The sequence below is a fragment of the Capra hircus genome, chromosome 21 (genome assembly GCF_001704415.2).
Source record: "Capra hircus breed San Clemente chromosome 21, ASM170441v1, whole genome shotgun sequence".
Lineage (NCBI taxonomy): Eukaryota > Metazoa > Chordata > Mammalia > Artiodactyla > Bovidae > Capra > Capra hircus.
This window is the reverse complement of record NC_030828.1, coordinates 23,612,335-23,637,231: the sequence shown is the minus strand read 5'-3', so window position 1 is coordinate 23,637,231 and position 24,897 is coordinate 23,612,335. Positions and strand designations below refer to the sequence as shown.

At 42.3% G+C, this 24,897-nt stretch overlaps 1 protein-coding gene across 4 annotated transcripts in view; it reads left to right on the top strand.

Moving 5' to 3' along the window:
- ADAMTSL3 (ADAMTS like 3) overlaps positions 1-24,897 on the top strand; it is a 371,527-nt gene that overhangs the window by 293,908 nt on the left and 52,722 nt on the right. For 2 of the 4 annotated variants that reach the window (XM_018066193.1, XM_018066195.1), the window contains exons 21-23: positions 900-1,974; positions 9,202-9,329; positions 11,721-11,849. In XM_018066193.1, the coding sequence (XP_017921682.1) occupies positions 900-1,974; positions 9,202-9,329; positions 11,721-11,849 (1,332 nt within the window). The remainder of the gene's footprint in view (positions 1-899; positions 1,975-9,201; positions 9,330-11,720; positions 11,850-24,897) is intronic. The other 2 variants (XM_018066196.1, XM_018066194.1) reach the window with 2 other exon arrangements.

The window sequence follows — 24,897 nt, the reverse complement described above, 5'->3', positions numbered from 1 at the left end:
GCTTCCCTTGGGGGATGGGATCTGGGGAGCATCCCCTCTGGCCTCCACCCATTACCTGTGGCTGGTGCCCAGGACAAGGAAGAGTCAGCCCACCTGTGATCCCTCGCTGCTTGCCCCATTGATGCTGGCTGGACCCGCCTTTGTCAGCTGACAGTAATGTCTGAGATCTCATACATCCCACTACTGTGCCCTTGATAAAAATGCTCTGACTTCTCACATTCCTCCAGTGAAGGTGTTAATATCACCTGCATGTTATAGGTGAGAAAACTGAGGCTCAGAGCGAGTAGATCACTTATTCAGGTGGTAGTGCTGAGATTCACTCTCACCATTCAGCTGGCTTCCAAGTGCCAGTTTGAGCTTTTCTTCTTCCATCACTGGCTTCTTCAGGCCCGCATGCTAGTTTCACTGGCCTGCTTGGGTGATCTGCTGTGGTTCCCAGCTGCACCCTCCTTTTCAGATCCTTTGAATACATTCACTCACCTCCCCATGCTCACTGCCTCCTTCAGATTTTGGGTACCCTGGGCTGAGCCATATTAGATCCTCAAGAGCCTCCTAGATGGTGGAGGCCCTGCACATCAGACGTCCCCTTATTGATGGAAACATTTAACCATTTAACCTCATGCCTCCCCAAACCAAAAGCTCCTTTATAAAATAATTAACATGATTTCATGCAATTCATTCTTTGCTGCTAAAGTGAAATTTGTGAAATTTGTCCCCATTTATGGATATGTGTATATATATACATACATATATATCATAAATAACTATATATCTCATTTTTTTTAAGTTCTCAAATGTTTTAGAAGAGAAAAGAATTTGCTGATTTCTGTCAGCCTTGGAAGAGTATGGACAAATGTCATTATAAAGATATTTGTGTTTTGCTTTCTTTATTTTTCCAGCAGAAATGAAACCAGAGATGAAGGCCAGAGTCGGGGAGCAGGGTCCTCAGATCCTCGGTGTCCAGAGAGTCTACATCCAGACAAGGGAAGAGAAACGCATTAACCTGACTGTCGGGAGCAGAGCATACCTGCTTCCCAACACATCTGTGATTATTAAGTGCCCAGTGCGACGATTCCAGAAATCTCGGATACAGTGGGAGAAGGACGGCCGTTGTCTGCAGAACTCCAAGCGACTTGGCTTCACAAAGTCAGGCTCACTGAAGATTCACAGCCTTGCGGCCCTTGACATTGGTGAGTACCGGTGCATCGCAGGCCCCGCACAGGAGACTGTGGTGCTTAAGCTCATTGGCACCGACAACCGGCTCATTGCACCCCCAGCCCTTGGAGGGCACACCAGGGAATATCCTGGGATGGACAACAATGAGGCCAATAATTTGGGAGCCACATGGCATAAGATGAGGCTGATGTGGAACAACAAAAACGAGCTTTATCTGCACAATGGCCAAATTAACAATCAGTCTCTCTTGAGAGCTCTGTTGGGCCACTGCAGCCCTTCTGCAGGAAACGCCAACTCCTGGGAGTTTGAAAACAAGCAGTTTGAAGCAGCAGTTAAACAGGGAGCCTATAGCATGGAGACCGCCCAGTTTGATGAGTTGATCAGGAACATGAGCCAGCTCATGGAAACGGGGGAGATCAGCGATGATCTGGCATCCCAGGTGATATATCAGCTGGTGGCCGAGTTAACCAAGACACAGCCTGCACATGCGCACTGGAGGGGCATCCCTGGAGAGGCTCCTCCCATGGCTCAGCTAAGGGGGGAGACTGGAAGTGTGCCCCAAAGCTCGAACTCCAAAAACTCAGGCAAGCTGACATTCAAGCCAAAGGGACCTGTCCTCTTGAGGCAGAGCCAACCCACCTTGATTTCCTTTAATAAAACAGTAAATTCAAGGATTGGAAATACAGTCTACATTACAAGAAGGACGGAGGTCATCAACATACTGTGTGAGCTTGTCACCCGCAGTGAGGCCACCTATACGTGGACCAAGGATGGAGCACTGTTACAACCCTCAGAAAAGTAAGTACAATCAGAGTACAGTGTTTTCTCTGAGATGCCTTCTAAATAGATCTTCCAGCTTTCCTTAAAATATTGTCAAATTCCTTCTCCTAAGAATGTGCTTCCAACAGGATCCTTTGGAAAAGAAACTCCAAAATGTTAGGGCATGACATTAACATATGCACTGGAATTCTAAAAATGAAATTGTACCATCACAGTCACGACCATGAAGGTGTAGTACAAAACTGGATACCATAAGATTAAATGTAAGCATCTACAGACTCTCTCTTTTCAGGTCACTTAATACTTAAAAATAAAATCAGGGACTTCCCTGGTGGTCCAGTGGTTCAGACTCTGTGCTTCTAACGCAGGGGGCATAGGTTTGATCCCTGGTCGGGGAACTTAATCCCACATGCTGCGTGGTGCAGCCAAAAAATTAAAAAAATTATCCCTCTGAAAAAGTGAAATCAATCAGGCCATTGAAAAAACATACTTGCAGTTCTCTTAGAATGTGCAGGAACTGCAAGAATCTTCTATATCTGGGAGATGTGGTGTCTCGTTTGAACTCACACCAGCCCCATGAGTCTGGCAGGGCAGGAGTTGATACTTTCTCAATGAGATCATTGAGGAATAGACTCTCATGACTAATTCATGGCCAATCAGAACCAGGGACCACATCTTCTGGACCCCGCCAGGGATGTTAGAGGGTCACACAAATAATAGCTTTGGTAGAAAGATTACCTGAAGTCATTTTCTAATATTAGGCAATGATTTATGTCACAAAATCCAAAAGTAAGATGATAAGGATCAACGTTTTTTGAGACGTTTGAAACAGTATTCAGTCACCTTATTTATTGTAATAGCTATCCATGTCAGTGCAAAAATGTAACATTTCATTCATTTTACATAAAATAACAGAATAACAGAACCATTCACTCATTTTGTGTTCTCTACTGTCTCCAAATCTTGCTGTTAACACACACAGGGTTGTAGACATCTTGCTTTCTTTCAATTTGCATTCAACAGCTCCTTATCCACCTCCAGGGATTGTCAAGAGACATAGATGTTAAATTGTTTTGCAGTCCATAAGGTACTTTAAAAATGCAAGTTTTATTTTTATCATCCTTTTTTTTCTACATCACCTAATGTGTGAAACATTAAAAGAAATCTAGGTAAAATTCAATTTTTATAATAAATCATTGGACTGTCTTAGAATGGAAAGATAGGACAAGTCTAATTTTTAATTTTTTTGCCTAGAACTCTGAACATTAAGAGTATAATGTAGTTTTTGAAGTGGAATAAACCTTCCAGATCAACTAACTTAGCAGTGCTCAAATCTTTTGGTTTTAGGACTACTTCAAACTTAAAAAAATGATGAGAAGCCAAAGAACTTTTGTTAATTTGAATTAACTTTATGTTAATATGTTAATATATCTCATGATGTTTATGCTGTTAGAAATTAAAACCATGAAACATTTTAAATAGCTGTTTGTTAATCAATTTAGAAGTAATAGTAGTAAGCCCAATTCATGTTCCTGTAAATAACATAATTTTTGAAAAGTAGTATTTTAAAGATTAATGATAATGGCATTGTTTTACATCTCTGCAAATCTCTTTAATGTTTGGCTTAATAAAACATAGCTGGGTTTTCTCCTCAATACTCTACATTCAGTCTGTTGCCATATGTTGTTTTAATTGAAGTTTATGGAGAAAATTGGGCTTCATACATATATAGATAAGTTAGTTGGGAGGATAAGGGATACATTCATAATCTTTTTAGGTAATTATGGCTATTCTTCTTTAACGCTACACTAAAAATAGACAAGCAGTAGTTTCTTAAAGGTTAGGTGGAATGTGGAATCTAAAACCATGTTAAAGAGATTTTGGTAGTCTGTTACAATGAAATCTGTTGCTTTATCTTGTTCTTTGAATGGATCTTTTAACTAGACTAGATTTTATAACATTATACATTGGTCATTTGGAAGATGTTGGCTGACTGAGTTATACACATCTTCCAAATGTTAACACATTCCATTATACAATACCAAAAATACATGTATTCTTTAATATTACTATCCCAACTTTTCAGAAAAGTCTTTGAGCTTTGGGAAGCAGTCAGACTCACAGTGAGCATGACTGATTTTCTCAAATTCTAATTGTCACTTGAAAGCTTGAATTTTATCATCAGCAACAATTACTGTCAGTTGTTTTCCTTGCATTGGCCAGCTCATTTTTGTTCATTAAAAAAATATATTTTCCAAATACCTAAATCCAAATACCCTGGCTTATCTGTCAGTCATTATTTCAAGTAAAGTAGTATGCCATGAAAAAGGAGCTAGTTGAGCTAGCAATTCAAACAGTCACACCCACAGACTTTGGCAGACAGCAGAGATATGGTGTGTGTTTCCTGTTTTGTTGTACAGAATGTTAGAAAACTTATACTCAGGGGTAGAGATTTAGTGAAATAATAAGTTCTACTGCTTCATTAAGGACATTCTTTTGGGAAATTGGCATTTTGTTTTTACTGCAAGTGTGTGGTAGCCAGAATACAGTGCCTACTGGTACACTTTGCTGCCACAGCTTTTATTCCATTCTGGTGCCAAGTTTTATCCACAACTGCTTTTACTATCAGTGCAAATGTCAACACTCACAGTGAGAAAGGCAAATAATAGTATAGTATCAATATTTACTATTATGAAAATAGTTTTGACCTCACGGATCCCTGAGATCCAAGGACCACCCTTTCAGGATTGCTCAACAATTTCCCTTTAGAAATTATAAGGAACATCAGCCAAACCCAAATTGAGGAACAGTCTATTTATTATCAGTAGTCCTCAAAACTGTTCAAAGTCATCAAAAAAAGGGAGAGGGTGGGGGAAGACAGAAAAATTGCCACAGCCCAGAAGAGACTACAGAGACACAATGTCTAAATACAATATGATGTCCTGAATGGGAGATTGTGCAGCAGGATAACAACATTAGTGGAAAAACTAATGAAATCTACATAAAGACTGAAGTTTTGTTAACAACAGTGATGGACCGATGCTGGTGCCTTAGTTTTGATGAAAGTATCACGTGCTGAAGATGTTCACATCAGGGAAAACCAAGAAAGAAGGAGATAAGAACCCTCTGTACTGTCTTCGTTGCTTTTCTGTAATGCCAACATCATTCCAAAATAAAGTTTATTTAGGAAAAAAAAAGAGAAAGAAACTATAAGAAAACAGAGGCTGAGAAAATTGATCAGCTGATTTGTGGCCATAAAGTACTAGAGGGATATGGTAGAAGACCGTGGTTAGTTCAAGTCAGTGTTTGTTGAACTGAGTTGATTTGTGATTATCTGACTTGCTCAAGTGGAATTTGCATTAGTTTCTGTGGCTGAGGCTCCTGAAGATCCCATAAAGATTCTGCCATCCTAACTCAGACCTGTTTCTGCATACTTTAAGGACCAGCCATTTGACACTGAAGCAGTCCTACTTGGCTAGTAAGAGTTTTTGTTTTTAATATTTTAAGGGAATTTTTAAAAGATCTATTTTTATTTCCATTTTTTCTCTAATATACCTAATTAATTTTTTCAACTTATGTTTAAATTTCTTTATGCAAGAAAAGTTCTCCAGTTTAGATACATTTTTCTGACTCTCACAAATCTTTTCAACTGAAGTCATGCAGAAATGGAATGATGTTTCCAAGTGCCCCTCTCCAATAGGAGGCAACAGTGTAGGCGTGGAGTGTGTTTGGACGCCAGCTGAGTAAGAGATCACAGCTAGGAAGCAAAGGCTGTGGGTGGATTCCCTAGGGGTGACGTCTGTGAAGAGATTAACTTCATTATCACTTCAAGTAAAGAATAAGATTTTGTGGTGGAGGTCAAGATCAGATTCCTTAAAGGACTCTACCTTCTGGTTCTCCAGCCCAGGGACTGGTCCAGCCTGGATCCTGGGTGACAGCACCTGGCAAGAAGGTGCATGTGTGCTCAGCTATTTCTTGGTGACTTCTTGCTGTACTGTAAAACTGAGGCCCTAAAACAAAGGAATCCTTTGGGAATTGCTAAATCATACAAACATACATATGAAATAATTTAAGAAAAGATTTTCATGTATAAACATTTGTCACGTAGAGTTGTTAGTTTTACTTTTTTTCTTAATCAACTGTTTCTTAACAGGGATTTAACAGTGAGAGCCTAGCCCTGGTCATAGCTACTTCTGCCTTATTCCTGTTTTTGTTCTGGGCAATTCCGCTGTTTTGCTTTCTTCCCACCTTTGTATACTTCATTTGTGGGTTGCACGGGAGCTTGCATTCTCTAGTACATTCATTCTCTACCATTACTCTGTTCTACTCTAGTCATTCATACACTGAGTCATTAAATGCTTTCGAAAACTGCTATATAAAAGGTACTGTGCTAGGCATTGAAAATGCACAGCTGTGAATAAGATCTTGTCCCTACTTTTGAAAAGATCACAATCTCATGAGAATGAAAAGATATTTCATCAAATAAATATATGAACCAAACCAAAAGGAGCCCAGAGGGGGAAGAAGATAACTCTAGGAGTATTGGAGAAAGCTTTACAAGGGAAATTACATTTGCTCCAGGACTCAGTGGGTAAGTCAGTGTTGCCAGAAGTGGGGAAGGGCATTCCAAATAGAGTGAACAACATACGCAAAAGCTCAGGGTGATGAAAGACCATGGAATGTTCTGGAAACTGTTAGAGGTTCTTTATAGCTACAGCAGAGGGTAAGCAAGCAATGTAAAGTGACAGGAAATGAAGTGGCCCAGTTCAGTTCATGAAGAAACATAGAGTATTTAGCAGTTGTTCAAAACAGTCAGTCATGCTTAAAATCTTGCATGCTAGACTTCAGCATTAGGCAAACCAAGAACCTTCAGATGTCCAAGCTGGGTTTAGAAAAGGAAGAGGAACGAGAGATAAAATTGCCAACATTCACTGGATTATAGAGAAGACAAGGGAATTTCAGAAAAACATCTATCTCTGTTTCATCGACTACAGTAAAGCCTTTGACTGTGTAGATCATGACAAACTGTGGAAAATTCTTAGAGAGATGGGAATACCAGACCATCTTCCCTGTCTCCTGAGAAACCTGTATGAGGGTCAAGAAGCAACAGTTAAAACCCTGTATGGAATAACTGATTGGTTCAAGATCAAGAAAGGAGTACGACAGCACTGTCTGCTGTCACCCTGTTTGTTTAACCTATACACCAATCACATCTTGAGAAATGCTAGGCTGGAGCAGTTACAAGCCAGAAGGTGGGAGAAACATCAACAGTCCCAGATATGAGGATGATACCACTCTAATGGCAGAAAGTGAAGAGGAACTAAAGAGCCTCTTGATGAGGGTGAAGGAGAAGAGTGAAAGGGCCGGCTTTAGACTAGATAGTAAAAAAAAACTAAGATCATGGCTTCTGGCCCCATTACTGCCTGGCAAATAGAAGGGAAAAGGTGGAAGTAGTAACAGATTTCCTCTTCTCAGGCTCCAAAATCACTGTGGACGGTGACTGCAGCCATGAAATCAGAAGACGATTGCTTTTTGGCAGGAAAGTGATGACAGACCTAGACAGTGTGTTGAAAAGCAGAGACATTGTTACTCTGCTGACAAAGGTCTGTAGAGTCAAGGCTTTGGTCTTCCTTGTGGTCACGTATGGTTGTGAAAGCTGGACTATAAAGAAGGCAGAAGTAAAGAAGGCAGAACACCAAAGAATTTATGCCTTTGAACTGTGGTGCTGGAGAAAACTTCTGAAAGTCCCTTGAATAGCAAAGAGATCAAACCAGTCAATCTTAAGGGATATCAACCTGAATATTCACTGGAAGGACTGATGCTGGAAAAGATGGAGGGCAGAAGGAGAAGAAGGCATTAGAGGATGAGATGGCTGGATGGGATCACCAATGCAATGAACATGAACTTGGGCAATCTCTGGGAGATGGTGAGGGACAGGGAGGCCTGGCATGCTGCAGTCCATGGGGTCACAAAGAGTTGGACATGACTGGGCACTGAACAATAACAACAACAGAACAGTCCATATTGCTAAGATCTGTAAAGTGGGAAGAAGGCAGGTAAAAAAATAGTATATGGACTGCTGATCCACATAATCTATTAGCAACTTCAAATCAATAAGAAAAAATTAAAATTAAAGTAAAACAAGTATTCTTTCCCATCCCCTGAATCAGTATCTCACCTGTGAGGATACTCTTGACCAGCTCTGATTTTCTAAGTGGTATTTACATGCAGGTGTTTGTGAATATCAATAATTGAGAAACCATAAGAGGTTCACACAGTGTAGCCCTGATTCTTAACAGCATGCTCAAAACCCAATATAATGCAGCAGTAGCTTTGTTACTTCCACTGAGCTTTTCATACCATGAGAAAATAACCATTTCCAAGGAGCAGTAACTAAAGGTCCACTCACTTCCAGCGTGAAAATCTGAACTGAAAAATTCACATTTGTAGTCTGTTAGAAAGGCTCAGGGCAGAAAATGAGGGCTTAACCTCCAGCAAACTAATACTTACTAGTTTGTCTTTTTTTAAACGTGGTAAATTAAGCATTGAGTCCATCCGGAAGAGTCTGTTCTCATGCAGAGTGAGATAGGAAGTCTGGATCTCTGAGCATAGTCCACCTCTACCATCTCAATGAGTTTCAACCAAGAAGAGTGACTTTTCCACACTCCAGTTTATATGTTGCTGTTTAGTCGCTAAGTTGTATCTGACTCTGTGCGACCCCATAGACTGTATAGCCTGCCACGTTCGTCTATTTATGAGGTTTCCCAGGCAAGAATACTGGAGTGGGTTGCCATGCCCTCCTCCAGCTCCAGTGTACACGCTGCTGCTGCTAAGTCACTTCAGTCGTGTCCGACTCTGTGCGACGCCATAAACGGCAGCCCACCAGGCTCTCCTGTCCCTGGGATTCTCCAGGCAAGAACACTGGAGTGGGTTGCCATTTCCTTCTCCAGTGCATGAAAGTGAAAAGTGAAAGTGAAGTCGCTTAGTTGTGTCTGACTCGTAGCGACCCCATGGACTGCACCCCACCAGGCTCCTCTGTCCATGGGATTTTCCAGGCAAGAGTACTGGAGTGGGGTGCCATTGCCTTCCCCCATAGTGGTCTGCTTATAGGCAGGAAGCTCGACAAGATTATCTTCTGGATCCTTGCCAGCCTAAAGTCAATGTCTTCATTCTCTGTGGGTCGCTGTGGTTCTCAAGTAGTTCAGTGTGTCACATGAACACATCCTCTTTCTAACTGTTCTACAGAGTCATTTTGGATGGAATGGGGAAAATGCAGATTCGGAAACCTACAAAGAAAGACCAAGGGATATATGGATGTGCTGTAGCTAATCATCTCGGTTCAGATGTGGAAAGTTCTTCTGTGCTATATGCAGGTAATGCCCATTATGCAGCCTGGAGTGTTTTGGTGTGGTCTGGTTTTTTAACACTAAACTCTGGAGCAGCAGTTTCCATGCTTCACACAGCAGAATCACCGGGGAAGGAGATGTTAAAACACAGATCTCCAGACCCCATTCCCAGGGGTTCTGACACAGCAGGCTTGGAGTGGAGTCTGAGTATGTGCACTTTTTTTGGCCTTGAGGCATGTAGAATCTTTGATCCCAACCTGGAATCAAACCCATGACCCCTGCACTGGAAGCAAGGAGTCTTAACCACTGGAACACCAGGGAAGTCCCAGAATGTGCCTTTTTAACATGTTCCCAGGTTATGCTGACACTGCTGGCCTAAGGACCACACTTTGAAAATAGCTGCTCTAGAGCTCACTTTCTAAGAATTGGAAATTAACAAGATGGGGTTTAATTGATGTTAATAGCGCTGACATTTCGTTTTTAAAATGCCACCATCCAACAAAAGAGATAATTATCCTTTAAAGTTTGATGTATACCTCCCAATGGCACTCCTCTGCCCAATCCTTAAAAACACTTTCAGGAAATTGTCATTGTAAATTAGTGCAAATTGTCCCAGGAGGTAGACAAACTCATTTTAATACTAAAGTGTGCTTTTTGATGAAGGAACATTTTTAGCTGGCAAAGTTGTAAGCAATGCTTCCTTGTGGCAGGCTCATGTTCTGGGATCAAATATCAAATAAGAAAGTTACCCTCCAACTCTCTGCTCTGTGGTTTGGTATCTATGGCTCAAATAATTAAGATAAGATAAGGAGAAAGACAATTATCTGGGATTGGAATCCAGCATTTAGACAGCCACGCATTGATGTAGGCAGTCCACCACATCTATAACCTGAGGAGGTGGGACCAATCGATTTTCAAAGCTCCTTGGATCTACATGGCTTGGTGCCCCATCCCTCTCCTGGCTGCATTCCCATGGTAGGGCCTTCACACCTTGATTCCTGTGCCTTGATCCTCCTGGATGATTCTCCTCTGTGAACATCTGCTCCTTTCCAGAAAACCTCAGTTTTGAGGTTCTGGATTGTTGGGAGGAACAGAAGTCTCTCTTGCAGCTCCCAGGTTTCCTTGTAAGTCCATCCCAGGATAGCCCAGATTCGTGGGAGAGCTGGTGCAAGGTCTGTAAGGGCCAGAGGACACATGACAACAACAGTCCTTTCTCAGCCCGAAAGTCCCTGTATTTTCAACTCCCAGCATACCGTTTCAGTGCCCCAGGCACTCCAGGAACAGATGGAACATTTGGTCACCTGAACATGATCATTCCCAAATTCTCTTCTGCAGAAGACATGGTTACCAAACAGCTAAATGTTGTTACTCTTTCACTTGCTATGCATTAGTGATTTAAAAAAAAGTAAAGAAATATGTGATAACTTCCCTGGTGGCCCATCGGTTAAGAATCTGCCTTCCAATGCAGGGGATGTGGGTTGAATCCCTGGTTGGGGAACCAGGATCTCATGGCAGTGGCTCTATGGTAGAGAAATGTGGCCTTCCTTGACCCACACATGCTCCTGAGAGACCCCTGGGCAACCAGCACCTTTCTGTACCTCATCACCCATCACCCTGTAATTAGTAGACCCCTACATACTCCTGAGAGACCCCCGGGCAACTAGCACCTTTCTCTACCTCATCACCCATCACCTTGTAATGGTAGTGGTGTCTCCCACCAGTCTCTGAATTGATTGAGGACAAGAATGTTTGTGTTCCAACTTGGTATTTCCATTGTCCAGCCCAGGCACAGAGTATATTTCCTGAATGACTTCATAAATGAATCTGGTAAAAGTACATGGTTCTTAAAATCCAGTAAAGTAAAAGTCTGTGAATGAGTTCCTGATTCTTTATGACCTTGTTTTTATTATTTTTTTCCATGCAAGTTTTGTACAGGTTTCATTTACATTTTCCTTCCAGAAAGAGAGTCAGATGGTCCCAGGACCTGGTGTGTTTTGGTCCTGCCTTTACTCATCCAACGATGCACCATAGAGATGTCACTCCTGCCCTGCCATGCCTTTCTCTGAATGAATTTCTGACTTCCTTCTTTTTCAAATGATCAAAGAGGATTTTATCCTCTAATTTATCCCCTAATTTTATCCTTTAATTTATCCCCAGTTTTGGTTATAAAGCCAAAATATCCTCACAGTCTGTACATGGTGGTTGCAATGCCTCTTTGTAGATATCTCATCTGTGCATCCGTCCATTGAGCACCTCCAGCCTGTGAGTGTGCAAGTCCCCATGGGGACGACAGGGGATGTGGACTGAGCCAGGAGTCTGCACCTGCTCTCCAGGAGCTTGGCAGAGCTTACCAAGTGCAGTGCGGTCACTCAGAGCAAAAGCCTGAATCTAACAGTTTCCTGCTCCCTTTGAATTAAGAGGCTCCTGTCATCTTGTCTGTTGGAAGAAACATCACCAGACCAGAGCATCGCCATCTCTCCATTGTGATTGGCGGCTTCGTGGAGGCACCCCTGCAAGCAAATGTGACCATACAGTGTCCTGTAAAAGGTGAGTGTGGCCATTTCTAGTGGGAGGGCACAGGCCAGCCCAGGGTGGCCAGGAGGCACCAGCTAGCATTTTGGTAGCTCAGACAGTCTTGTGGGCTTAAAAATCTGATTTTTCAGCACTCGGACAGAAGATCTGTCTCGCGAGAGTGAGCATACACCAGCTCATAAGGCTCGTGTATAAAATAGAGTACACTTTACTCATTCTCAGTGAGGGCTAGGAGGACATGAACACGACTTCCCTGTAGCCAGCGTGTTCATAATGGCCAGACCACAGCTCTCTCTCCCTGTGGCAGGTCTGCACAAAAAGCCAACTTCTAGCAGGTGATTGCCTAGAGAGTACAGAGTCAGAGCGAGGAGCTTTGTGGGAAATCATTAGCTGTGTCCTCCAGCTTGACCAAGGCTGTGCTGGAGAAGGCCAGGTCAGCAAGGGGGAATGTCAGGGTCCTCTGGCCTAGTTGGTCTGTCCTGGACTGTCCTTGGCTGAGCGTCACCATTCTATGCCTTGGTGGCTCTTTCTGCTCTGTTTACAACAGCCGATAAACCTTCTTTCTAACTGATTTATCTTTTCTTTAGGAGAAACTACATTTTCATCCGATCTTATCTTAATCCAGGGCCATTCTCTTTTGTTTTGTTTTTGTTTTGTTTTTAATATAAATTTATTTATTTTAATTGGAGGTTAATTACTTTACAATATTGTATTGGTTTTGCCATACATCAACATGAATCCGCCACAGGTATACACATGTTCCCCATCCTGAACCCCCCTCCCTCCTCCCTCCCCATACCATCCCTCTAGGTTGTCCCAGCGCACCAGCCCCAAGCATCCAGTATCGTGCATCAAACCTGGACTGGCGATTCGTTTCATATATGATATTATACAAGTTTCAATGCCATTCTCCCAAATCATTCCACCATCTCCATCTCCCACAGAGTCCAAAAGACCGTTCTATACATCTTTGTCTCTTTTGCTGTCTCACATACAGGGTTATCGTTACCATCTTTCTAAATTCCATATATATGTGTTAGTATACTGTATTGGTGTTTTTCTTTCTGGCTTACTCCACTCTGTATAATCGGCTCCAGTTTCATCCACCTCATTAGAACTGATTCAAATGTATTCTTTTTAATGGCTGAGTAATACTCCATTGTGTATATGTACCACAGCTTTCTTATCCATTCATCTGCTGATGGACATCTAGGTTGTTTCCATGTCCTGGCTATTATAAACAGTGCTGTGATGAACGTTGGGGTACACGTGTCTCTTTCAATTCTGGTTTCCTTGGTGTGTATGCCCAGCAGTGGGATTGCTGGGTCATAAGGCAGTTCTATTTCCAGTTTTTCAAGGAATCTCCACACTGTTCTCCATAGTGGCTGTACTAGTTTGCATTCCCACAAACAGTGTAAGAGGGTTCCCTTTTCTCCACACCCTCTCCAGCATTTATTGCTTGTAGACTTTTGGATCGCAGCCATTTTGACTGGCGTGAAATGGTACCTCATTGTGGTTTTGATTTGCTTTTCTCTGATAGTGAGAGATGTTGAGCATCTTTTCATGGGTTTGTTGGCCATCTGTATGTCTTCTTTGGAAAAATGTCTCTTTAGTTCTTTGGCCCATTTTTTGACTGGGTCATTTATTTTTCTGGAATTGAGCTGCAGGAGTTGCTTATATATTTTTGAGATTAGTTGTTTGTCAGTTGTTTCAGTTGCTATTATTTTCTCCCATTCTGAAGGCTGTCTTTTCACCTTGCTTATAGTTTCCTTTTTTGTGCAGAAGCTTTTAAGTTTAATCAGGTCCCATTTGTTTATTTTTGCTTTTATTTTGGGAGGTGGGTCATAGAGGATCCTGCTGTGATTTATGTCGGAGAGTGTTTTGCCTATGTTCTCCTCTAGGAGTTTTATAGTTTCTGGTCTTACATTTAGATATTTAATCCATTTTGACTTTATTTTTGTATATGGTGTTAGAAAGTGTTCTAGTTTCATTCTTTCACAAGTGGTTGACCATTTTTCCCAGCACCACTTGTTAAAGAGATTTTCTTTAATCCATTGTATATTCTTGCCTCCTTTGTCAAAGATAAGGTGTCCATAGGTGCATGAATTTATCTCTGGGCTTTCTATTTTGTTCCATTGATCTGTATTTCTGTCTTTGTGCCAGTACCATACTGTCTTGATGACTGTGGCTTCGTAGTAGAGCCTAAAGTCAGGCAGGTTGATTCCTCCAGTTCCATTCTTCTTTCTCAAGATGGCTTTGGCTATTCGAGGTTTTTTGTATTTCCATACAAATTGTGAAATTATTTGTTCTAGCTCTGTGAAAAATACCACTGGTAGCTTGATAGGGATTGCATTGAATCTATAGATTGCTTTGGGTAGTATACTCATTTTCACTGTATTGATTCTTCTGATCCATGAATATGGTATATTTCTCCATCTATTAGTGTCCTCTTTGATTTCCTTCACCAGTGTTTTATAGTTTTCCATATATAGGTCTTTAGTTTCTTTAGGTAGATATATTCCTAAGTATTTTATTCTTTTCGTTGCAATGGTGAATGGAATTGTTTCCTTAATTTCTCTTTCTATTTTCTCATTATTAGTGTATAGGAATGCAAGGGATTTTTGTGTGTTGATATTATATCCTGCAACTTTACTATATTCATTGATTAGCTCTAGTAATTTTCTGGTGGAGTCTTCAGGGTTTTCTATGTAGAGGATCATGTCATCTGCAAACAGTGAGAGTTTTACTTCTTCTTTTCCAATTTGGATTCCTTTTATTTCTTTCTCTGCTCTGATTGCTGTGGCCAAAACTTCCAAAACTATGTTGAATAGTAGTGGTGAAAGTGGGCACTCTTGTCTTGTTCCTGACTTTAGGGGAAATGCTTTCAATTTTTCACCATTTAGGATAATGTTTGCTATGGGTTTGCCATATATAGCTTATTATGTTGAGGTATGTTCCTTCTATTCCTGCTTTCTGGAGAGTTTTTATCATAAATGGATGTTGAATTTTGTCAGAGGCTTTCTCTGCATCTATCGAGATAATCATACGGCTTTTATTTTTCAATTTGTTAATGTGGTGAATTACATTGATTGATTTGCGGATATTGAAGAATCCTTGCATCCCTGGGATAAAACCCATTTGTTCATGGTGCATGATCTTTTTAATGTGTTGTTGGATTCTGATTGCTAGAATTTTGTTAAGGATTTTTGCATCTATGTTCATCAGTGATATTGGCCTGTAGTTTTTTTGTGTGTGTGTGGCATCTTTGTCACGTTTTGGTATTAGGGTGATGGTGGCCTCATAGAATGACTTTGGAAGTTTACCTTCCTCATTCTATCTCTTTAAATCACAGATTCTTAAGACTTAACCTGATCCCGTGCATCCCCAAACTGAGATCAATATCATAAACTCCTCAAAATGAAGATCTAGTGCTTTAAGGTGACCTTGCATATGCCTATTATTGACTGTGCATTGATTAAATTCTCTAGAGAGAACTGTGTTTGCCTGGTTTCCACATTCTTTTGGGATACCTGTAGTTGCAGCCACTTAAGATGAATCTTGCCAAGGCCAGAGAGCCCAGGATAACCCATGGAGCCCTTACTGCTGGTCCAGATACCGCAGAAAAGGTGCATCTGATGACAGGATTCTAGAGCACAGCCTTGCAGTTCTGAAGCTCTGCCTCCCTGTGATGGTCACTTACCTGTCATGTTTCTGGAACTGCACCTCCAGCTTCACCAGCAGTGGAAATTTGCTTACCCCTGAGGTATTATTTTTCACCCCTTGTAAGTCCCTGCGGTGTTTGAAGTCCCTACCCGGACTTTTGAAAAATCTCTCCAGCCTCCCAACTGACTCCACCAGCAAATATGTGAGTTTTCTGGCAAAACAAACCCACCATTATAGAAGGGCCAGCATTCTCTGGCCGCAGCAAGGAGAAAAGCAGAATGGAACTGTGCAGTTTGCCAAGCCACAAATGTCTAAAATTTCTATGGCCCTACACCTGCAGAGGATTCTGCAAAATAAATCTGACTTCTATTAAGAGAAACCTCAACTTTTAACATTATTTCTAAACTTCTTATTTCCCTGTAATAGTTCACAATTAGGCTTGGAGCGGGGGGAGGGACGGGGGTTGGTGGGGGATGAACCTTTGGAAAGAGTGGGATGTGTTATTTGCGGTCATAGGTCAGGGACTGGATTCAGCGGAAACTGTCTTCAGGAGGGAAGCCTGCAGCTAACACCATTAAACTTGTCACGGTTTACTCTCCCGCCAGGCCCCAGCAGTGTGTGGGCTGTCTCTGACCACTCCAGACTCCTGCAGCCTCTTGGACCCTGTACAGTTCTCACTCCCTCGGGGCCTCTTCTGCCTCCTCCCTCCCACCTCCCCCACCCCCGCCTCCGCCCCACTTTCAGCTCTTCCTAGGAAGGGGCCCATTTAATCTGTCTTTACCTGGCAGCCACCCCTATAGACCAGACCCCAGGAACTCATCAGGAGTCCTTTCCTTTTCAAAATAAACACCTCATTTTGAGTTGTGTGCCATTTTAAATAAGCCTGAAGTTAACTTACTGTGTTTTCTTATGGGCAGAAGCCATAACTAATGTAGTTGTTGATGGAGATTCATCTTTTTAAATATAGACGGTGACCCTAGTGTATGATGACAGGTGAGTCACGTGTCTGTCCTACTCGCCTCTCTAAAATGGGAAATGGACTGTATTGGTGGAAGAAGGGACCTTGGCTATTATCTAATTCAGTCTCTGATTTGATAGATGAGGGCATCATAACATTGACAAACTTGAATACTGCTTTCTGAAATTACATTTTATTTCACGTTGCAAATTGTGATTATTCCCGTCAATCTGTGGTATGTATACATTTTTATTTTTCAGTTGCCCGTAAAATGTTTATACTAATTAGAGTGGGTTTATCTATTCATAACTTTTGGACAGATTTATTGGTTCTTTCTTATAGTTTATGTTTTATTTAACCCATGTGGTATAGATATCAATAGTGATTCTCCCTAGTCACACTTGCATGATTTTCTAATAAATGATAGTAAATAATAGGACCTGAGAATCTGTATTTCTAAGGTTAAAAGCTGTAAGTTGCAAGTGTTATTTGTCTTATTTTTATTTTTTAAATTGATTTTATTGGGGGGTAGTTGCTTTACAGTGTTATATTAGTTTCTACTGACAGCAAAGTGAATCAGTATACATATGTATATTTTCTCCTCTTTTTTTGAATTTCCTTCCCATTTAGGTCACCACAGAGCAATGAGTGGGGTTCCCTGAGCTATATAGTAGGTTTTCATTAGTTAGCTATGTCATATAGAGTGAAGTAAGTCAGAAAGAGAAAAACAAGTGTTATATATTATTGCATATAAGTGGAATCTAGAAAAATTGTATCAATTACCTTATTTGCAAAACAGAAATAGAGACACAGACATAGAGAACAAATGTATGGACACCAAGTAGGGAAGGGGAGGTGGGATGAATTGGGAGATTGTGATTGTTTTATTCTTTAAAGAAAGAAAAAAAGTTTCCTGTAAAAATGAGGGAGGTTGGAGTTTAAACTGCACCCTTTCTGCCACCTTCTGGTAAGAAAGGGAAGCTCATCTGAGGACAATGGCCAATAAATATCAATAGCTACATATTTTTTCATCTGTTAATGCTTAGTAAGAACATTATTTATCCTATAATTTTCTGTGATGTCTGTGTTGGGTTGCTTGTTATTCTTATCCCTTAAACTCATTAGCAGTGCGGCTGATCTGAGCCTCTGCTCTGAACTGTTCTCGTGTGTTGGGCTCCTCTTCAGTCTCTAAGAAACTCTGTTGGTCCACAGATTTGGAATGGGGTTAAGCTAGGAAGATGCTTTGGAAAACAGTTTGGCAGTTTCCCCAAAAGTTAAGCATACGACCCAACACTTCCACTCCTAAGTATATACCCAAGACAAATGAAAACACATGTTCACACAAAAACTCATACCCAAATGCTCATAGCAACTTTCTTTTTATTTATTTATTAAAAAAATTTTTTTTCTTTTTTTATTTTATTTTAACTTTATTTTACTTTACAATACTGTATTGGTTTTGCCATACATTGACATGAATCCACCATGGGTGTACATGCATTCCCAAAGATGAACCCCCCGCCCACCGCCCTCCCCATAACATCTCTCTGGGTCATCCCTGTGCACCAGCCCCAAGCATGCTGTATCCTGCATTGGACATAGACTGGCGATTCGATTCTTACATGATAGTATACATGTTTCAATGCCACTCTCCCAAATCATCCCACCCTCTCCCTCTCCCTCTGAGTCCAAAAGTCCGCTATACACATCTGTGTCTCTTTTGCTGTCTTGCATACAGGGTCGTCTCATAACCCATTACTGATCACTCCACTGCACTCCAGAGAGAAGCAACTTTCTTTTTAATAGCCAAACAGTCGAAGCAACTTAAGTATCCATCAACTAATGAATAGATAATCAAAATGTAGTATATCCATACAATGAGATTTTATTTGGTCATAAAAAGGAATGAAATATTGACACATGGTAAGACATGGATCAATCTTTAAAAATCAGGGTTAAGTGAAAGAAGCCAGACATGAAAGATCACGTATTATATGATTACATTTCCATGAAATGTCTAGAGTGGGCAAGTCCATAGAGACAGGCTGGAGGCTGCCAGTGGCCAAAAGGAGAGGAAAATGCAAGAGAGTGGAGAGTAATGACTAATAGGCACGGGTATCTCTTTGGGGGTGGTGAAACTGTTCTGAAATGATATAGGACTGGTGGTTTCACAACTTTATGAATACTAAGAAAACACTGAATTGTAGGCTTTGAGGGGGTGAATTTTATAGTGTTTCAATTATATCTTATTAAAATCATAATCATAATACTCACATATAATAACATGTAAAGTTTTAAAACCCATGGCACAATCATGTGTTTTATTTGTGAGCATATGAGCTATGGCAAAAATATACAAACTTTCATGGGAAGGACATGTATGTACCAATGTCAGGATTGTTGGTACTGCTAGAAGAGAAAAGAAGGATAAAGGTTTGGGAACAGAAATAGCTGTAATGCTTTGTTGTTTAAAGAAATACTAACAAAATAGGGCAAACTGCCTTATAAAAAATATAAACTTTAGCGTGGTATAGATTTAAGCCCTACATCCCTGTCATTTTTCAGCTCCCTACTGATAGGAGGGGTTGTGGGAGATAAGTGGGTTCAGTTCAGTTCAGTCGCTCAGTCGTATCTGACCCTTTGCAACCCCATGAACCGCAGCACGCCAGGCCTCCCTGTCCATCACCAACTCCTGGAGTCCACCCAGACCCATGTCCATTGAGTCGATGATGCCATCCAACCATCTCATCCTCTGTCGTCCCCTTCTCCTCCTGCCCTCAACCTTTCCCAGCATCAGGATCTTTTCAAATGATAAGTGGGTTGAAGGTACAAAATTGAGTGCACACAGCATGTGTACAGCAGGTGGTAGAAGCAAGGTTCTAACCAGGTAACATCAGGGGGCTGGGTACTCCATGAGTTGAGCAAAGAGAAGGAAAGCCTTTCATATATAAGAGATGGAGATCCATTTCAGAAGAAACAGATTATATAGTTTTAAAGGTACTCTCTTAATTGGGGGTGTTTTTAGAGTTAGAATGCTGTGAAATATACCTAGAGTTTTGTTGATGTGTAACTGAATTATTAGTTTTCTTTACTGGCTTTAATAATTCCAGGGGAGGATTTTGAGAACAGTTTTTGCTGTGCAGCAAGATGATATGCTTGAATTCCTGAGCACAGCCTCATCTTTCTGACAATTATTTTTCCCCATTAAGTGTTGGTTTATACTGTATGGTGTGGAACTCAATGGCGGTGATTTAACATCTTTAGGTTACAAATCCCTTTGGCTGCCCCCCTGCTCCCCACCCCCAACACACACAAAAAAGACTCTCTTTCCAGAAAAATACACTTAGCCACAACATTTTGCATATAGCTTTCAGAATACGTAGCCCTTAACCTGACCCTAACTTGAGTCCCTAACATGTGTCAGCTTGAACAATGTGAGGTGGATATCATTGCTATCTTTGTATTGCTAATGAGTAAACATGCTCAGATGCGTGAGCTGAGATTTAGCCCCAAGTCTGTGTGACTCTTGAGGAACTGGAGGGAGGACGAGGCTCTGGGCTTGAGGCAGCAGAATGGAGACCCAGGTGGTCTAACCAGAGAGGAGAGTGTCAAGGCTAAGGTCTGAGGCAGGCCTGAGGAGGCACCGCAGCTTGTGGACAAGGTGTCAGGACCTCAGGCATGGGCAAAACCAGGGCCCAACCTCACTAGAGGACCGCCTGATGTGGGAGGGCTAGGTTCCAGGCAGAGTCCACCAAGAGGCTGGCCTGCAGTGTGCCAGCCAGCACTAGGCCAGAGGTCTGACCAGGTCTGCCCACCCTGTCCCCAGGAGGACGGAGGTCCCCCCTTGTCTGCAGTAGGAGGAAAGGAACATGGCAAGTGGTCTGGTAATGACTCCCCACTGCCTCACCTAAGGCTGATACACTTGGGTTATTGGTTTATTGCATGAAAAAGCTCACTTTAAACCAATTATCTATTCTTTGAGGATCTGCTAAAGGTCTATCCTGAATGCTCCTTGAAACATGATTTTCTTCTCATCTTTGATCTATCTCAGTTCCCCATTTGGAGGAAACATGAGTCTCTATATGATCAAGAAGTAGAAAGAAATGCTGGAGGACTGCTTGGTGGTCCAGTGGTAAGACCCTGTGCTCCCAAGGCAGGGAGGCCAGGTTCAAGCCCTGGTCAGGGAACCAGATCCCACAGGCCACAACTAAGGGTTCCCATGTGACTAAAGATCCCATGTGCTGCAGCAGAGACCAGTGCAGCCAAATTTAAAAAAAAAAAAAAAAGAAAGAAAGAAATGCTGGAATACAGTATTAAGAGCTAGATGTGCAGAATGAAAAACAGAAAGGGCTGTTCAAGCACCTGGCACATTTCATTCTTATTGCAAAAGAGCTGTGTGCTTGGGCTTCTGTATCTGCAGAGTCCTGCCATCTCTTGACGCATTCAGACTGCAGCTTTTGTGGGCCAGTCCTGTCATCAGCAACACTGCTTTCATCCCCAGATATCTACACCTGCTCTTGTCTTCGGTCCCACCAATACGTGTCTGTCCTGAAAACTTCAGACACCCAGCCCCATGGTAACCTTCAGCCCTTTACATGGTGAAAACAGCTGACCCACAGGCCTTTGAGCTTGTCATTTCACATTGTACCTGTTTATTCTCTGCCCTGCAAATAACTACCTACCTCTCTTCTATGTACCATCAACAGACCAGTGGATAAACCAACTCTCTCCCCCAACATAACAGTGTAACTAAAAGACTGCCACATTTTTTCAGTTTTGTGAATTGGACTTCCTCATATTAAAAAAAAAAAAAAATTTTTTTTAATTGGTTCTGCTATTTGCAAACCCTTGATTGGAATACTAGAATAGGGCTTACGACCTGTGGCAGGCTCCTGCTCCCAAACTAGTGTATAACCTCTCCACAGTGATATCTTATATCAGATTTACCACAGCTTTCCCCCTGTGGTTTTTGCATTAGCACAGTTCTGATATGAAGACTCACTTCAGTTCAGTTCAGTCGCTCAGTCATGTCCGACTCTTTGCAACCCCATGAATCTCAGCACACCAGGCCTCCCTGTCCATCACCAACTCCCAGAGTTCACTCAAACTCATGTCCATCGAGTTGGTGATGTCATCCAGCCATCTCATCCTTTGTCGTCCCCTTCTCCTCCTGCCCCCAATCCCTCCCAGCATCAGAGTCTTTTCCAATGAGTCAACTCTTCACATGAGGTGGCCAAAGTATTGGAGTTTCAGCTTCAGCATCATTCCTTCCAAAGAACACCCAGGACTGATCTCCTTTAGGATGGACTGGTTGGATCTCCTTGCAGTCCAAGGGACTCTCAAGAGTCTTCTCCAACACCACAGTTCAAAAGCATCAATTCTTCGGCGCTCAGCTTTCTTCACAGTCCAACTCTCACATCCATACATGACCACTGGAAAAACCATAGCCTTGACTAGACGGATGTTTGTTGGCAAAGTAATGTCTCTGCTTTTGAATATGCTATCTAGGTTGGTCATAACTTTCCTTCCAAAGAGTAAGTGTATTTTAATATCATGGCTACAATCAACATCTGCAGTGATTTTGTAGCCCCCCAAAATAAAGTCTGACACTGTTTCCACTGTTTCCCCATCTATTTCCCATGAAGTGATGGGAGTGGATGCCATGATCTTCGTTTTCTGAATGTTGAGCTTTAAGCCAACTTTTTCACTCTCCTCTTTCACTTTCATCAAGAGGCTCTTTAGTTCCTCTTCACTTTCTGCCATAAGGGTGGTGTCATCTGCATATCTGAGGTTATTGATATTTCTCCTGGCAATGTTGATTCCAGCTTGTGCTTCTTCCAGCCCAGTGTTTCTCATGATGTACCCTGCATATAAGTTAAATAAGCAGGGTGACAATATACAGCCTTGACATACTCCTTTTCCTATTTGGAACCAGTCTGTTGTTCCATGTCCAGTTATAACTGTTGCTTCTTGACTTGCATATAGGTTTCTCAAGAGGCAGGTCAGGTGGTCTGGTATTCCCATCACTTTCAGAATTTTCCACAGTTTATTGTGATCCACACAGTCAAAGGCTTTGGCATAGCCAATAAAGCAGAAATATATGTTTTTCTGGAACTCTCTTGCTTTTTCGATCTAAGACTCCCTAGATGGAGGTGACTCAGCCCTGACGGAACGTGCTGGACTGCATGCTCATCTTGGAGGCAGAGGCTTGGTTCCTCCACCCTGCTTTCCAACGTCAGGTCTCCTCTTGGTGATCATCTGAAGCTGGAGTTCTAACAAGTGGCTTCACTCCCACGGGTCTCTGAGTGGTGCCTGGGCTTGTCCTGCATTCTCCTGGCTCCTCAGAATGTGGTAGGAGTGGAAGCCTGGGTGTCTGGTGCAGAGCTCCCCAGACCTGTCTGAGATCTTCCAGGGAGTAGTAAGGGAGCTTTTCTTTAAAGGCAGTAAGACGGGCTAACCTGGTGGCCCAGTGACTAAGACTTGATGCTGCCAATGCAGGGAGTTCAATCTCTGGTTGGGGAACTAAGGTCTCATATGCCACGTGGTGGGGCCAATAGATAAAAAATGTAGGCAGTAAGAGCCAAGGCCTCAAACCAATCATACCTACTTACCTGTAAAGAAGGCCTTACTTGCTATCTGCCCCATGGGTCTCGACTTCAGCTCTTTGATGCTGTGAGACCCCTGGATGTGGATGGAGAGCTCAAGATGGCTATGGAGGCTGGAGACATCTCTCATGTAAGACACACAGAACCATCAGAAGCCCCTGAATGACTCATTTGTCCACATTCGCTCCTTGGCTCTAACTGTGCCTTCCTGGTAAGAGAGAGGGCTACACAGGACCCACACTGGGTGGGGGCTAAAGGAAAGGAAATTTCACTGGAATTCAACCTCCAGAAATTTTAAAAAGCATGAGGGCTTCTTGGTTCAGGCTGGAAAAAAAGGCATTCAGACACTACTGATGGAAGAAAAACTGTCATTGTGGAGAGAATACCCCACATTCTGGTATGATAACAAGCCAAATACAATTTCAACCTCTCTAGTAGCATCCCAGTTTAGGAGCCCCTTTAATTTTTCTTATTTTTCATTCATTTATTTCCCGTAGTTCTGTATTTGATAATTCAACACCCATGTGCTTATTTTCATGATTGGCAAGTAATATACAAAAGTCATTTTATTATCATGAATAGTGTCAGTTTGAGGCTTCCCTAATGGTTCAGACAGTAAAGAATCTTTGTGCAATGCAGGGGACCTGGGTTTGATCCCTGGGTCTGGAAGGTCCCCTGGAGGAGGGAATGGCTACCCACACCCGTATTCTTTCCTGGAGAATCCCACGGACAGAGGAGCCTGATGGGCTACAGCCCATGGGGTCGCAAAAAGTCAGATGTGACTGAGCAACTGACAGATACAGTGTCAGTTCAGGCCTGGACGTCACCTCCCACCCCATGCCCCTCTGCCCTGAGAAAGTTTGATATAATTTCTCTGCCATATGGCCTGAGAATGGGGTTTTTTAAGTCTCCCAAGACAATTCTGATGTGCAGCCAAGGTTAAGAACCAGTGCTTTAGCCAGTAAGTGGGGCCAAAGAGTCTTCTGGAACTTACCTCAAATGTTCTCAGAATGAGAGCCTCTCCCCCAGGGAACAGTGGGGAACAAGGAGTGAACTGGAGGCTGGGGTTAAAGGGCAGGGTGGGATCCATGCTCTGGGCTTGTTCTGGAGGTGGAATCAGGCATGTCAACACGTTCAGAATTCTGCAAAGGAGAACTCAGCTTCAGGGTCAGAGAGGGTCATGAAGAGCAGCCTTAAGAGAGAGCTTTAAGAATTAGTAGAAATTTTCCAAGTGAAAAGAGGGAGAGAAGACACACAGAAAATCTTAGTGTTACACAGTTAGATGGAACAGTGAGGTTCTCGGGGCTGGAGAAGGAGCTGCTGTGAGCAGCGGTACCTGCACGTTGAAGGGTTTTTGTCTTTTCTCCTCCAAGAAGAGTCAAAGCTATGGAGCTGGGGAAACTGAATCTTACTCCCCATCACTTCCAAGGAGAAGGGAACCACTTCACAGAGGAAGTGGAGCAGCTCAGAGACACAGGAGAAGAGTCGATGGCTTGAGGGAGGAGGAAAGGGAACCTTGGGGAGTCAACCAAGCCTTGAGGTTTCATCCCGGGAGCTCCACTGACACCACCCACGTGAGGTTCTGTGGGGTTTGGTGGGGGCAGGAGGAAGATCAACCTGTAAGTCATGGTACATGACTGCCAAACAAGCCGTACAATTAATGTAGGGACATAATCAAAGCTTTTTGTTTATGTCCCTTTTAAGGGACATATCAAAGCTACTTGTTCATTTACGTCCCAGTGTTATACTGATGGATTACCAAAATTAGGGTATACCAGGAAGGGCCTCCGAATGTCCCAAGATTGTCCCTGTTTGAGCTGTTGAGGGATTCCCTGTG